The following is a 14,626-nucleotide window of genomic DNA, read 5'->3' as shown; positions in this document are numbered from 1 at the left end:
ATTTGCTTCTGGGGGGTCCCTGGAACTAAATATTTTGAGATGATCCTTCCCATGAAAAAGTTTGAGCACCACTGAAACATTTTTCAAAAAACCTTAGAAGGATTTGAAATATTCAAAGACTTGAACAAATGTTCACGATTTCTCAAAAATAGCAGATCTCTGCCGCGCTGTTAGCTTGTATATCTGCTATTTTTCCATAGTTAAAGCACAACATAATGCGTAATAATGTGTTCCCAGTCTAAATGCGTTCCCTCCCCCTATGAAGAACATTCATGGGGGGCCCGCCGTGAATCCTTGTACCCAGGCCCCGGAACACCCCTGGTCCTGGGCCTGTCTTCTGGCTGTTAACTCAAACATAGATTACCAGAATCCTTGTCAAGGGGAGTTAGATGTATTTCGATTTGGACAGAATAATAATATTTCAGTAAAATTGTACTGACTGTATATAGGAGGATCCTGATCTTGCTGGTTCTGGAGAACTGCAGCATGCATGGGTTTTGTCTCTCTCAGATATATATTTGGGTTTAGGTCACATAATGATACTGTAGAGAGCTACGTTACTTCGGCAGCACAATCCTTACCTGTATACTAGTGATACTAGTGATTTGGAGGACAAAAGGGGACACTAAAATCTCAACCCTAATATTCACCCACACATGAAGTTCCAATATCCACCAGGTGATGGAGCCATATATTAGCCATATATTAGCATTACAGACTGTACTTTACTTTCCTGTACATTTTCATCAGATAAACAATGTTTAATCCCATTTTTGGGAGAGACATGACTGACTAATTAAACTTCTTACTGGGTGCAAGGTCTGGAAAGGTAACTTTACAATAACATTCTCAAAGAGAACACCAGCACTCTAATTTTCAACCAATTAAATTACAGAATAACCACAGACACAGAACTACTTTTGTTAATATTTGCCAATGTCAATATTTTACAGTGGGGCAATAAAACATTCCATGTTCTGCAACATCATTGGGCACAAAAGATCTCTTGCAAAACAAAACCAGAGTATATTTATGCAAATATATTTACTAAAGACAAGAACATTCACATTAGAACTCATCTTGCACAAAGTTTAGGCCAATTCAAAAAACGCTTGTTGTTTAACAACGAAAGAATGAATTGTTGCAGTTTTATGGGAAGTGGGTCGTTCAAGAAGTGTCATTTATGCATCAATAGCACCTCCTGAACCAGAGTTACATTGCTTCTCTACAGAAGTGCATTGGTCAAGATCTGTTTGAAAAATAACAAGAACTAGGTGGCTGTTACATAAATCTCCCCAGTCAGTCAGGCATACAGTACAGCTGTACCTGTAGTATCTCAGCAGCGCCTTATCACTGCAAAATCAATTCATCAATTTATACTCAAAGATAAACTTGAGGTATTTCACCATTTCCTTTCTGAAATGGTGAAGTAAGCTAAATCCTGTTGATGGTCTGCTTCATGTGTTGTGTTAGACAGCAGCAGAGGGTTGTTTGGTTATATTGTAGTACATGTTGGGTAGCCTTTGTTTGTGTTTCCTTTAATTTGCCTGTTTATTTTGTGTATGTTTTTTTTTCCTTCTTAAATTTAGAGTAGCCAATCATTTTTTTCTCCCCAATCTAGTCCTTATGCCATTTGATTCCTCCCCACACACATTTCTGTCACTGTTGTACTACTGACTCACCTGCCAGTGAGGAGCCTCCACTGGGAGGATAGGGCCTTCGTCCTACTCCTCCCGCCCAGCACTCCCTGCCACCCCAGCCCGTAGGAGCAACCAATATCACTAGCCGGTTTCCCTCCCCCGAACACGGGCCAATTGCACACAACCTCTGTAGTAGTGGGTAGCAGCGACTTTACTACTGCCCCATCCAAGCGCCTTGTTATGTATGTTTATTTTGTTGTTTTTTACTGTGTGCCTTGAGATGTTGATATCATATACATAACAGGCATTGACACTAAGGGTTTCCCACCTGCCCCTGGCAGGTAAATAAACCTTTCGGCAGGTAGAGTTTGCTTTCAGGTTTCCCGACCAGGCAAGTGCTCATTTGAGAGGGGACAATTTTTCTTTTCGGGCAAGTGGTCATGACCTTTGGGCAAGTAGAACATGACCTGTACTTGCCTGTCAACGCCTGCATAAAACCATTCATTTTCTGTCTTCCAACCTTGCCCTGAACTTAATATTCTTCAGGTATGCCTGTGTGGGGCAACACTCTCACAAAGAAGGGGCTGTGTATCATGTGCCTCTTCACAGAGGCTATATGAGCTGATCCTCATCATTTAAAACCTGCCTAGACCTACTGTATGATGTGTCACTGGTAGGCAGGTGTCTGAACTGCAGGAACGTGTAGAGAGCACTGAAGGGGTAGATGCTCAAACTCCACAAAAGGGCACATCTGCACGCACATAGTGTGCACGATGATTTCTCTGTGGACACTTAAGTGAACTGTCCACAGAGAAATCTTGTAATGAGCATTAGTGAGGAGCAATTATATAAAGATTGAAAAGGTTGGAAATGGGTGATGTGGAGCTTTAAGCTCAAAGCACATTACAACTTATGTTGTCTTAGGTCTGTATTTGATTATCATAATTCAGCTTTTTTCTTTTTTTTTGGGTCACTGTCCTCATGTCACACAAATACTTTAATTTTTCTTCCTATCGCCAAAATAAATGTTTGGTTTCCGAGGCTACACAAATACCAACAGTTGAATACTGAATACATGGTCAGCCTTCACGGACCACCGTTGATCCATGGATCACCAGTTGAAAACCCCTGGTCAAATCTCCTCTGAGCTTGTGCTCTACAACTGTGGCAATAGGAGAGATTCACTCCTGTCCTAAAGTCCTTATCAATGAGCAGTATCACTTGAGCGAGCAGAATTCAACAATGTAACTGCAAAACTATAATTCCCTGTGCACATCAATGTTCAATCGGCTTCTGTAGATCATAATACGGTAGTTTCTATGGCATTGAAAACTCATACCATGGTGATGACCATGATGAGGAATATAAATGCTATGCTAATGTAGAGCATGATTATAACAACAAATACTGTATGTATAAATAAATAATGTATGCAGTAGGTGTCACGTTATCACTTGAGACTGTTGGAACACAACTTCACACTCTGTCGCAGACAGAGCCTTCCGTTTCCTAGTATGGCAATAACTTACATTTAGCTCATTGCCATGGTAATGACAGTACAGCATGGCAGGCGGGTGATCTCTTTGTCTGGGGTGTGACCCTGTGACTTATTATATGCTTTGGAAGATTAGCTGTTTCCATGTTAGACATGGAATGTCATGATTTCCACTGAACAGAACTAGGCAAGTACAGTAGGAATGTTTTTGAATAATGTTCAAATAATGTTATAAAATAACATCCAAAAACAACAAGGGAAACCAATATTAGCCACTAATATTCTGTATTCATGTTTTCAGTTCTAGTATATTGAGCAACTCCTGTAAAATAAGGTGTACAGTAAAGTGTAAAAAATACAAAAAGGGGATGTTATTGACAGCCCATTACTTTTCCTCATTATTGTTCTTATAGATATATGCCAAAGCCCACGACACAAAGCTTTCATTAGTAAAGATCCAAGTAAATCCAATAATAGTGCTTTATTTCCATGTGAATTGTTTAAGTCCTTATAGTGTCAATTAATCAATAGAATATGGCTTACCTTCATTGAAGAATCAGTGCACATGAAGCCAGTATCAAATACTGAAATATTTAAACCCTGCTTCCACTTTATCTGTAACTATTGCTGCATCAGCATCAATTAATTATTGAATCCTGATGATACATTAATACAAAAGTAGAAATGATTGCCCAAACTAGCCTCTTCAGTCTCTGTCCGGTGTCTCAATTGTCATGACCTAATATGTGCCTGCATGGACATCTTGACTGAATCTCAGAATAGTTTTTCTAACATAGTTGTCCAGTTCAGTACCCACCTCCTTTACGAGTGGTCTGCTCATTCATGTATTTCATATTAGGAGGGAAAGGATTATGGCTGGTGCTGCTATTTGTATGCGTCATAATCTTCCTGTTTATTTTAGTTGGAATAATTTAAACGTTTCAAGCTACAGTATAGTACAGTTGTTAACTGTGGACATTGACGCATTCCCATTTATGTATGGTTTTAGATATGTATAAATGTGGCTCCAGCCACATTTATGATCCTGCCTAGTGGTGAGATTGAATATGGTAAGACATGTTTTTGTACAGTAAGCCTATTTGCAGGATTTTGTAACTACGAATTTATCATCTAAACTGTTACAAAATCATTGTAAAGTTAAAACTGCATCTCTATTGACTCCAATAACTCCATTGTTTCTCGAAATAAAATAGAATCTTCTGATACCACATGTTAAATTAGATATTATTATGGGTAAACGGATGAGGTAAGACCATAATACCTTGTTCTCGTTGACAGGTTGCCCATACATGGACCGGTCTGAGTTGGAATCCATGACTTGCAGAGATAATGTGTGAGAGGAGTCATGGATGAATAAATACAGACAGAAATAATCGGTCATGTGATATTTTATTTGCATCAGAGATTATTTGTGACCAGATGTCATGGGCAGAAAGTAACCATTGCATCTCACACAGAAAAAGCTTCAGTGCCAAGGAAAAATAAACATTAACCTACATGACTGATGTGAGATGAACTTTCCTGTTGATATAACATAATGGTTGATAAAAAATAATGGTTAACATTGGGAAGTAAATGTGTCTCCATATTGTGTGGCTTCACACAAGGTGAATCAAAATGTGCAAAAAGCACATTACGACAACAGTTGTTGAACAATTCCCCTGCTAGCTCTGGACGTTTTGGAAGATGAAGTTTGACAATGTACTTTCAGACATTAATGGATTTGGGAAATTCCAAATCATGATTATCCTCATTCAGAGCTTCTCTCGAGTTACTTTGCCATGTCACTTTTTATTGAATAACTTTATAGCGGCTATTCCCTCTCACCACTGTGACCTCAGCAGTCTGGAGGATGGAGGTGTCTTCAGGAATCTGACCCAGGACCAGAGGGTTGCTGTTGGGGTTCCAGTTCAGGATGGGATTCCAAGCTCCTGTGAGATGTTTACAGAACCTCAGTATGAGTTTCTGTCCGTCTCCAACTATACTAATGTCACACAAACAGTGTGTCAGACTGGATGGGTGTATGACAACACTACCTTTAAATCTACAATAGCTACAGAGGTAAGTGTTTTTCAGTAAGGGTGATTCAGGTGTACGTATTTGCTATGATTTAATATTGTATTGTACGTTTGCACATTTTTTAAACGTAATGGTTGTAGTTTCCTTAACTTCGTACAACTTCCATTCCCCTTTCATTTAATACATATTGAAATCCCATTAAGCATGAAACGTTAAGACTTATTACCTTATGACCCTGTTGACTCTGGACTACATCTTTATATTTAGTACAAGAGAGAAAATTGTCTTTTGAAATCAGCTTGATGGAGGAAAAAATAGCACTGCACAGTGAATTTCACCTGTTTTATGAGTATCTATAAGAGTGAAAGTATAGTCTATGTTGCATTCATAACATGCAAATTCTTAGAGATAAATAAATGTTGCATACATTTTTATATAAATGTGGGAGTATTGCTTGACAAGGGAGATACTGTGCAGCAACATGAATCTCTCTTTGTAGAGAGCAAAAGAGCTCCACCACTCTACTAAAGATGTCTTTAAAAATGCTGGATTGATGTTCAAAACATAATAGAGTAAAAAGTGTAACAATGTTTTATTTTTGTCGATGATTTAAAGTGGGACCTTGTGTGCAGCAGTAAATGGATGACCAAAGCAACAGCTACTATATTCTTCATTGGAGTTATGTGTGGAGCTCCTATGTTTGGATTTCTCAGTGATAGGTATGCTAGTTATTAATATGTAGTATAACCAATGTAATCATTAATAATTACTAAAATTACACTTGCAATCAATTACCAATCCACATTTAAGTGTTAACCACATAGACTTAAAAAACACATTCTTTTTTTTTTGTCTAGATATGGTCGAAGGAGGACGCTATTGGTATCTTATGTGTCGTCATTGGTGGTTGCTGTTATAAGTTCATTATCCACATCATATGTCATGTTTGCCATCATGAGATTTTTCAATGGAATGACACTGGCAGGGATAAGCATTATCTCTATTGTTCTATGTGAGTATTCATTGAAACCTTTTTCATCTTTCATTTTAGATTTATTCTTAGAAAACCCAACACTTTGGGTTACTTTGACGAGCAGGAAAGTTGATGAGTTGAGGATTTGACAGAGATTTCTTCTGTGTTTTTGTTTCTGCAGCTGTCGAATGGTTTGGCATCGAACACAGAACCTTTGCTGGGATAATTGTAAGTCTAGACTGGACACTTGGTAACTGGATCCTTGCTGGGATTGCCTACTTTGTAAATGAATGGAGGATGCTTATACTGGCAGCAAGTTCACCCTTGATAGTGTCCATTGTTGCTTGGTGGTATGATATTTTATGTCATACTGTAGACATTTTATATACAGTAAATGGTATAGCCCATTACAAGAGGTTGATCTGGCGCTATATTCACCAAAAACCTCAATGATGACATTTCAGGTGGCTTCCAGAGTCTGCAAGGTGGCTCCTTGCTAATGGCAAGGCCGATCCTGCTCATTTTTACCTCATGAAATGTGCCAAAATGAACAACAAATCCAAATGTATGGATACCATCACACCAAGGGTAAATACTGACATTCAAATCAGTGTTGTGTTGTTTTTAATTTGTTGCTGTTTTGTAAAGCGACTTTGAGTACTCATTAAAGCACTTTATAAATTGTACTGTATGCATTATTATTATTATTCATGTATTTTTGTTCCGTTTATCTACAGACACTTTTAGATTCAGAGAGTGCGAGAAGTGATAAAAAGTACACATTTCTGGATCTTGTGAGAACTCCAAATATGAGGAAACTTGCCATATATTCAGGGATAGTATGGTAAGTACCGATGCCATATACTGTAGCGGGATAATATTGTGTGATTGTCATGATCAGAGGCCCTGATGAAAGAGTCAAAAGACTGTCAGAATCATGTGGCTATGTTGCATTTATTGAGACTTTATTGATATGCACTTGACATTAGCCAATCCAAGACCTGTCTTTCCCTGTTGTTTTTACTCTTCTCCACTCTTCAGGTATGGAGTAGCATTTACATATTATGGGATAAGTCTGAATTTAACTGGGTTTGGGTTAAACCCATACCTTACACAGCTTGTATTTGCCACCATCGAAATTCCAGGAAAGGTTTGTGTCTATTACTTCCTGAACAAGTTTGGCAGGAAACCTGGTGAGGCTGGGACATTGCTGCTAACTGGAGCCTGTCTTTTCATTAACCTGTTTGTTCCAAAAGGTAATTTTTAGTTACTTACAATAATGATTTGATCAAATACTCTGAGATTTCACATGTTCCTTGTACGGTAGTCTGTAATGCTTGCACAACGGTGTGGTCTAATTTGTTTTTAAACTGTTTTAAATCTACAACAACTATACACAGTAAAATGAATTATATGCTTGCATGTCTTCCTTCAGATATGAGTGTAATTCGCACCACTGTGGCAGTCCTTGGTAAAGGCCTATCAGAAGCATCTTTTACTATCATGTTTCTGTACACAACTGAACTCTACCCTACAGTAGTCCGGTTAGTCAGCCATAAAGCCAGTAAAGAAAACTTGAGGTGTAATAATTACAACTGTTGTTGTTATATCACCTTGCACATGTATGACTATGAATTAATGTGGCATGTTTGATTATTCAGGCAGAATGGTCTAGGCTACACCTCATTTGTGGCACGTCTTGGTGTATCCATTGCCCCGCTCATCGCCCTATTGGACGATGTGTGGCTGCAACTGCCTGCTGTCATTTATTGCATGATGGCAGTTGGATCTGGTATAGTTGCTACACTCTTGCCTGAAACACTCAATAGACGTCTACCAGAGTTCATCGAGGATATTGAACAGCCAAGGTATGTTTTTGTTTAAATAAAAATAAATAAAAAATGATTGTACTAAATCTATATTTCAATAGATCATCGGAATGTAAACAGTGGATCACTAAGTGATCAACCTAAAGCTACCCTTGCAATATTGGATAACAGCAGTAGACAATTATTACCCTATAACCCTAATCCATGGTTATTTCAAGAGAGGGAAAAGAGGTTTGTAATCAGCCACTTTACTTACAATCCTATATAAGAATTGCCTTGTGGGTGGACAGTAGATGTACCAAAAATAACATATGCTTATATATGGAGACTTACAGCACTGTAAATTATTTAAACTGAATCATTTTTACCAGCTTAAAATTATTCTGCTGAATGCAGAATAAAATGTAATTTAAAAACCTTTCCACATTACAGATCACAAACCAATGAAAAGGATTGGACATAAACCACTCCAAACACAAATGAAAAGGAAGGTGTTGAAGTTGAATCCATCCCACATTGTACGGTAGCTTTACCAACTGAGTAAAATCCTTTTCATGTTCGTTACTAGTTTATTTGTTCATGAAATTGTCTAGTGACTCATGTACATTGCAACGTAAAGTTGATAAGGTTTTGTGCAGATTTATTAAGGCCAGATCAAATTCTAATAAATAATTTAACAAAGAAATGCTTATTTGTGAGTCATTTCAAATCAATTCTGTATACAACATACTGTAGTGTAGGGTGAATAATGTAGCTGGAGTGTGTTATAAATATAATTATATAAAATATAATGCAGCAAATCCTCTGTAGTTGGGGCTTCTTGCATTGGGACAGATGCATATTTAGGATAGTACAGTAAAGGGGAAATGAAAGGAGCACTTCACCCATTTTCAACCTTTAACTTCAAATAAACTATTTGGTCCTCATTAAACTTAACATTTTTGGTCTGCTTGCTCTGTGGACATTTCAGAAACCCGTCTACCAATGACATCGGTGGACAGGTGTGGTCATTTGGAACTTTCATACACTTCTATTTCAGCATAACTTTCTAGGAAGAGAATGATTGTAGTTGCCAATATCTCATGTCACTGGTTTCTGAACTGTTCACAGCCCAACTGAGATGCAGAACAAATACTGGGACTGATTAAATGGGTGTAACATAGGTATACTGTATAGTATATGAAATGGTCAGAATATCAAAGCCCATATCACCCTCCAACTGCATGCCATTATACAACTGAATGTGAACTGGGCAACTGGCACAGCAAGGTCTTACATCAAGTATGACCAGATGAAGATTACAGAATGTTTTTTAAATGGGCAAATACTACTAGAACGTGGAAGTGGCCACCTTTTGAAAAGGAAAAGACTTGCAAGCTTCTTAAATTAGGGCTGATGTGAAGATATGGGCTGTTCAAATGTAATATCTTCAAGGGTCATGCATTCGATTTACTGTCTGTGACAACTTTGTGTTATGTTGCTACTGATTATACAGTAAACCCCAAACCATGTGGATAGATTTTGCAGAAGTGTTTTTCCAGTGTAACTGGCTGCAAAAATGCACTGTTTGACATCGTAAGCAATGCAATCTGTCAGAAACAGCAACAAGGCCACAGGTTGATGCTACAACACTTTTAACCTCAGGTTCTCCTGCAGGATCTAAAAAGTAAAATCCCTCAATAAGTAAAAGTGAAAAACTAGCTACTCTGTGCAGACCTTACAACCAAGTCAGTCATTAATAGAGGATACAGTAAACATGTTACCCTCTCAACTCTGGATTATGTATCCAACTCAAACACATTTAAAGCCTAGACGCAATTTAGACTTTCTTGCACAGCACAGAAACATCTACACATTCCAGCCGACGTGTTGAGAGCTTGGTCAACTTGTGCGTGACAACCATGCACAACCAAGTATAAGTCAATTCATCTAAACATCCAAGTCCTAATATTACAGTCACAACTGAAATGTAAGGAGTGGAATAAAAACAGAATTTAGCCCATTTGAATATTTATTTCAGCATAAACACTTCTTGCACATTGCCATTTCTTGCTGACTGATGCTGGGCTATGTGGTGCACATCAACGCAGTAATTTACTTCTCTGCAGTTTTCTCAGCTTTTGATGCGGATGCCCTCAGGGAAGAAAGGCGACGCCTCTTGGCAATTTGTTCCTGCCGCTTGTCCTTGGCCTCCTGTTTGGAAAAACAAAAACGTGCATGTCAAATACAGTTGCAGGACAGGTTGCCATGATCGCACAGCTGTAGACCTTGTGATTTGGCAACAATTATATGACAGAACCTTCTGCAGTAGTTTAGCTTCCATTTTCAGACGTTCACTCCATACCTTAGATTAGATTAGAGTTTATTTGTCATTGTAACAATACCTTCAGTCTTTTGGCCAGCAACTTGGCGTAGTCAGCGGCTTCATCTTTGTTTTTCTGTGCACGCCTTTTCTTGAGTGCAACGCGGCGCCTATTGTGCTGCAGCACACGAGGTGTGACCAGTCTCTGGATCTTGGGAGCCTTGGTTCTGGGCTTCTTGCCTGGTTGAGTTAGAAGACAAAGCCAGTTGTCAGTAGCTCTTAAGAAAAGTGCAATCCCAAGTGGTCACAGAATGATCGTATAGCTGTCAGTCAGACCATGAAAATCAAATTTAGACATCTTTTAGAGGTCTAGCCAGCAGAAATCTTTAACTGCAACAATGTTTAGCTAGTATAGGCCAGCTAAGTCTTTAAAGAAATAAGAAGCAAACTCTAAATAACCATAGCATCAGGGCCTTCTGTTACATGCCGATGGGATTCAAGTATCAAGGCCAATTCACCCTTTATTAGCCTTCTGGTTGGTCCCTGACTGACCAACCAGCAGGCTCCATTTGCCATGACCCACCCTGGTTCCACCTTTTTTATGTTGAATTTGCTAAAACATTTTTTTTTAAGAAATAAAACCATTTAAAAACATGCAGTGTCACTATACTGATTGATTGATTGATTGATTGAAGGCTTTATTAGAAGTTTGCATAGGAAAATGTACAGATTCATGACGGTACAGTTCACTAGTACAAGGTCTACTAAAAGGAGATCCATGAAAAGACTAAGCTTATTTCAACAGGAAACCATTAAAGTATCTCATATAACATTGAATGACAGACAAATAGAACACAGTACTATGCAGTAGATACTGCCACTGAGCAGCTCCATTTTACTGAAACCAAGTTTGAAATTAGAATTGAACATAACAGTCTTTATTCAGATCCAAACATGGGTGCTGGCCATCCATGATCACAGGTGCATACAATTTGTAGCCAGTATGGGTTGTCATTAGTCTGACGCTGGTGAATGCCAACCCTAACCTTAGTTGGACTAATGGGATGTTGGACTATCAAGATCCCCCGACCAAGCCTCACCTTCTTTAGTCACACGCCTCCTAATAACATACTGCCTCACGTCATCCTCCTTAGAAAGGTTGAAGAGCTTGCGGATCTTGCTGGCCCTCTTGGGACCCAGGCGACGAGGTACAGTCTGATCAGTCAATCCGGGAATTTCCTTCTCACCTAAGCACACAAGTAGTACAAGACATGTTTGTGTATACAAAAGTTCAAATTATCTACAAAGCTCAAATGTCCCATTCTAAGTTGCATATCAACAGTAAGAACTTCCTCTAACTAGCATAGCTTGCCATTTTAGTAATTTGGAGGCGATTGCAGAAATCTTTACTTGCTCCAAGCCATCGGGAAGCCATTAGAATCATCCCATAGTATAAAGCCTAAAACTTGAAATTATGATTTCTCATGACAGACACGGTCCAAATCGTGTGCTTTACCCTTCTTGACGATAACCAAGTTGAGAACGCTGAGGTTGGCGTCGACAATGCAACCACGGACTGACTTGCGCTTGCGCTCGCCAGTCCTGCGAGGGTGGTAGCACGAGTGGCCTTTGAACATCAGCAGTTGCACACGGCCTTGGGTCAACACACCCTGCTTCATTGGGAAGCCCTGCTTGTCATTGCCTCCACTGATGCGCACCACATAGCCCTGAATGAGCAGGTAAACAAGAACATGTTGACATGAATGAACTGCATTGGTCTCACTACATTTAGAACATAACATCTGTCATTGCAGGTCTCGAGTTTTGCAACGTATGCTTGTATAAACTACCATTAACTAGGTAAATGTTAACCAGGTGAGGTCAGATTTAATGCAGTTCAACTAGAAGTTGATAATTCAGGTGATATTTATATTGTTAGAACAGAAACCCTTATTCCCACACACACTCTATATAGATGAGTCCAAAGGCAGCCGGTTTTCAATGTGCAATACAGCCATGTAATAAATCTACAGCCATGTGGTTATTCCCCTTAAACATGTCTTACCTTCCACTCATCTCCAAGAGGGTCAGCAGCCACCTCAGTAGCCATGCGCTTCTCATAAAAGATCCTAATCTTTCTTTCGTCCTCCACTTCAATCAGCTTTTGACAGCCAGTGGCCGGGAAGGAGATGTTCAGCTGAAAGACACAAACTATAAGAACCTTGTGCTGCCAAGTGTTTGCGTTAAACCAAGGGATGTAGCACCAACTTTCATTTCAGCAGTTTCAGTTATAATAAAAGGTTAAAGATCTTGCCTATCAACCTTTTTGACACTCGATGTAGCCCATTACAGGTCAATGTCTCCACCTACCCATTCTTTTGCTTCTAAGCCATATTCCTTGCACTTATTAAAAAAGTGAACAAGTCCATTTATTAAGAAAGTTGACAAAATATTTTCAGGAGTTCCCTTCTTTCCCCAATTATGCACAGGCCTGTTTACCTCTGGCAAGCCAACTAGCCACAGCTTTGCAACTGTGAACTATGATTCAGCGCCCATAGTTGGACATTAAAACATCCAGCATAGAAAAGAGGTTCAAAGTTATTTGAAGCTTGAATTAAACTATTAAAGTGCGCATTTCTGAAGAGATAGCCATTGTTAGCTCCGTCTGTAAAAATCTAGGCATCCCACGTGATAAAGCCATGTTTCACATGACACAACAGAATTCAAATGTTTAACATTAAGAGTCAGGGCTTCAATCACTCCTACATTATTTTATAGACTGTGTGAAAACATAAGGAAAACAAATGAGGAAACTTCATACCTTCATCTTGAAACCTCAACAGCAAAATCTCTAAACACACTGAGAAAAGAAGAATATATCTGGAACGGGATGTTATGTTGAACAAGAGCAGTGTGAGTGTGCACCGCCCAGCCAGGTCCTCCTTTTCAAGGAGCCTACCTTCACACGTGTTACCAATGACACTAATTACCAGTGGTGTAAAAGTAAAGTAACAAAGTACAAGATTGACTTATATTTTTAGGTATTTGCACTCTTTACTCGAATAATTCCAATTTCCAATACTTTTACTTCTACTCCACTACATATCCGATCCAAATATTGTACTTTTACCCCACTACATTTATTTTAATTTAATTAAATCCTCATTTTATAGGCTATTCCGGACGGTCAATTGATACAAAACAAGCGCTCCCTTGTCACTAAAACAACCCAAGGCGGGGCTGGGGGTAATGAAACACCACCATCTGCTGGACAGCTACAAGAAGTGCAAATACAAATCTCTATTCAAAATGTAATCCTCTACAAAAGAATTGTAAAATATATTTATGGGGCTGTTAAGTCTGACATCATTTTGTTGGCAGAGGAGAACTTTTGCCCCCCAAAAAAGCGAATCTTTTCACCATTTTTACTATTTACTAATTTTTCTTCTTTGTTGTTGAAAGGAAAGTGGTAGAATTATACTTTAGTCGTTATTTTTGTCTCGGATCTGTTGAAATAGCGAGGGACAGATATTGACAATAAATCTGCTTGGAGGTCTGACTGCAAAAAAACAGGTCACCTCTGGGACAACCAGATCTTATTTTATTGTTGTTTGGGACACGATCAACACAATCCTAAGTACTTTTTTGTGTTCAATCTGTGTTTTTAGATATTTTAGTATTTCAGCATGCTACAACTGGTTGTAGCATGCTACAATCATGCTGAAATCCTAAAATATCTAAAAACACAGATTGAACACAAAAAAGTACTTAGGATTGTGTTGATCGTGTCCCAAACAACAATAAAATAAGATCTGGTTGTCCCAGAGAGGTGACCCGGTCCTTTAAAAGCCCCATAGTATGTGAAGTGAGGATGCCTCCTCAATGCCTGCTGGCTTTCTCTTAACAGCGTCTTCTTGACTTCCAGATTTGCAATGTCCATCAGCCAAACACTACTGAAGATGCCGAGATAACATTAGGTAGATTACATATTAGGTACATGATCTCATTTTCAATTATTTCCAAATGTCAAGCAACAGTTTACCACTACTATGTGGACATAGAGAAATAGAAACCACTAGCAAAAGTTTGGCATCAGATGAAAATTACTTATGGGTTGAGATTTCTTTTTCTTTCCGTTTCATGCAATGACCAATCAGCAAATCTGATGAGTGACATCCTGCTCATGCATTTTTCCTGTTGAGTCTGCCTGAACACCTGTCATCATATTTTACACAGTACACCATCACCCTAGTGTAAGAAGCCGGTTTAAATGTATATCTGAAATGAATATATACATTTGATAGCTGCACTTAATATAAAGATAGATACTGCATACTTCATATTTGA

General features: G+C 38.7%; 2 protein-coding genes across 2 annotated transcripts; one reads left to right on the top strand and one right to left on the bottom strand.

Annotated features, from left to right (window-relative positions):
- Window positions 1-4,842: 4,842 nt before the first annotated feature.
- Window positions 4,843-9,029, top strand: LOC308282248 (solute carrier family 22 member 7-like; the record flags this gene model as incomplete). The annotated part of the gene is made up of 10 exons (XM_080722593.1): window positions 4,843-5,217; window positions 5,791-5,894; window positions 6,033-6,187; window positions 6,330-6,498; window positions 6,613-6,736; window positions 6,886-6,992; window positions 7,190-7,404; window positions 7,584-7,692; window positions 7,810-8,016; window positions 8,948-9,029. 10 exons carry the CDS (start codon window positions 4,843-4,845, stop codon window positions 9,027-9,029), a joined length of 1,647 nt encoding a protein of 548 aa, XP_080578719.1.
- Window positions 9,030-10,014: 985 nt separating this feature from the next.
- LOC308282247 (small ribosomal subunit protein eS6-like) lies at window positions 10,015-13,106 on the bottom strand (the record flags this gene model as incomplete). Its single annotated transcript, XM_080722592.1, has 6 exons — window positions 10,015-10,170; window positions 10,362-10,519; window positions 11,380-11,526; window positions 11,796-12,006; window positions 12,345-12,476; window positions 13,101-13,106. 6 exons carry the CDS (start codon window positions 13,104-13,106, stop codon window positions 10,072-10,074), a joined length of 753 nt encoding a protein of 250 aa, XP_080578718.1. The 3' UTR covers window positions 10,015-10,071.
- Between the last annotated feature and the right edge of the window lie 1,520 nt (window positions 13,107-14,626).

Source organism: Nannobrachium achirus (genome assembly GCF_963921795.1).
Source record: "Nannobrachium achirus genome assembly, chromosome: 3".
In the NCBI taxonomy this organism is placed as follows: Eukaryota; Metazoa; Chordata; class Actinopteri; order Myctophiformes; family Myctophidae; genus Nannobrachium; species Nannobrachium achirus.
Note: the sequence above shows the minus strand (reverse complement) of the source record. Positions and strands in the feature narration are given on the sequence as shown.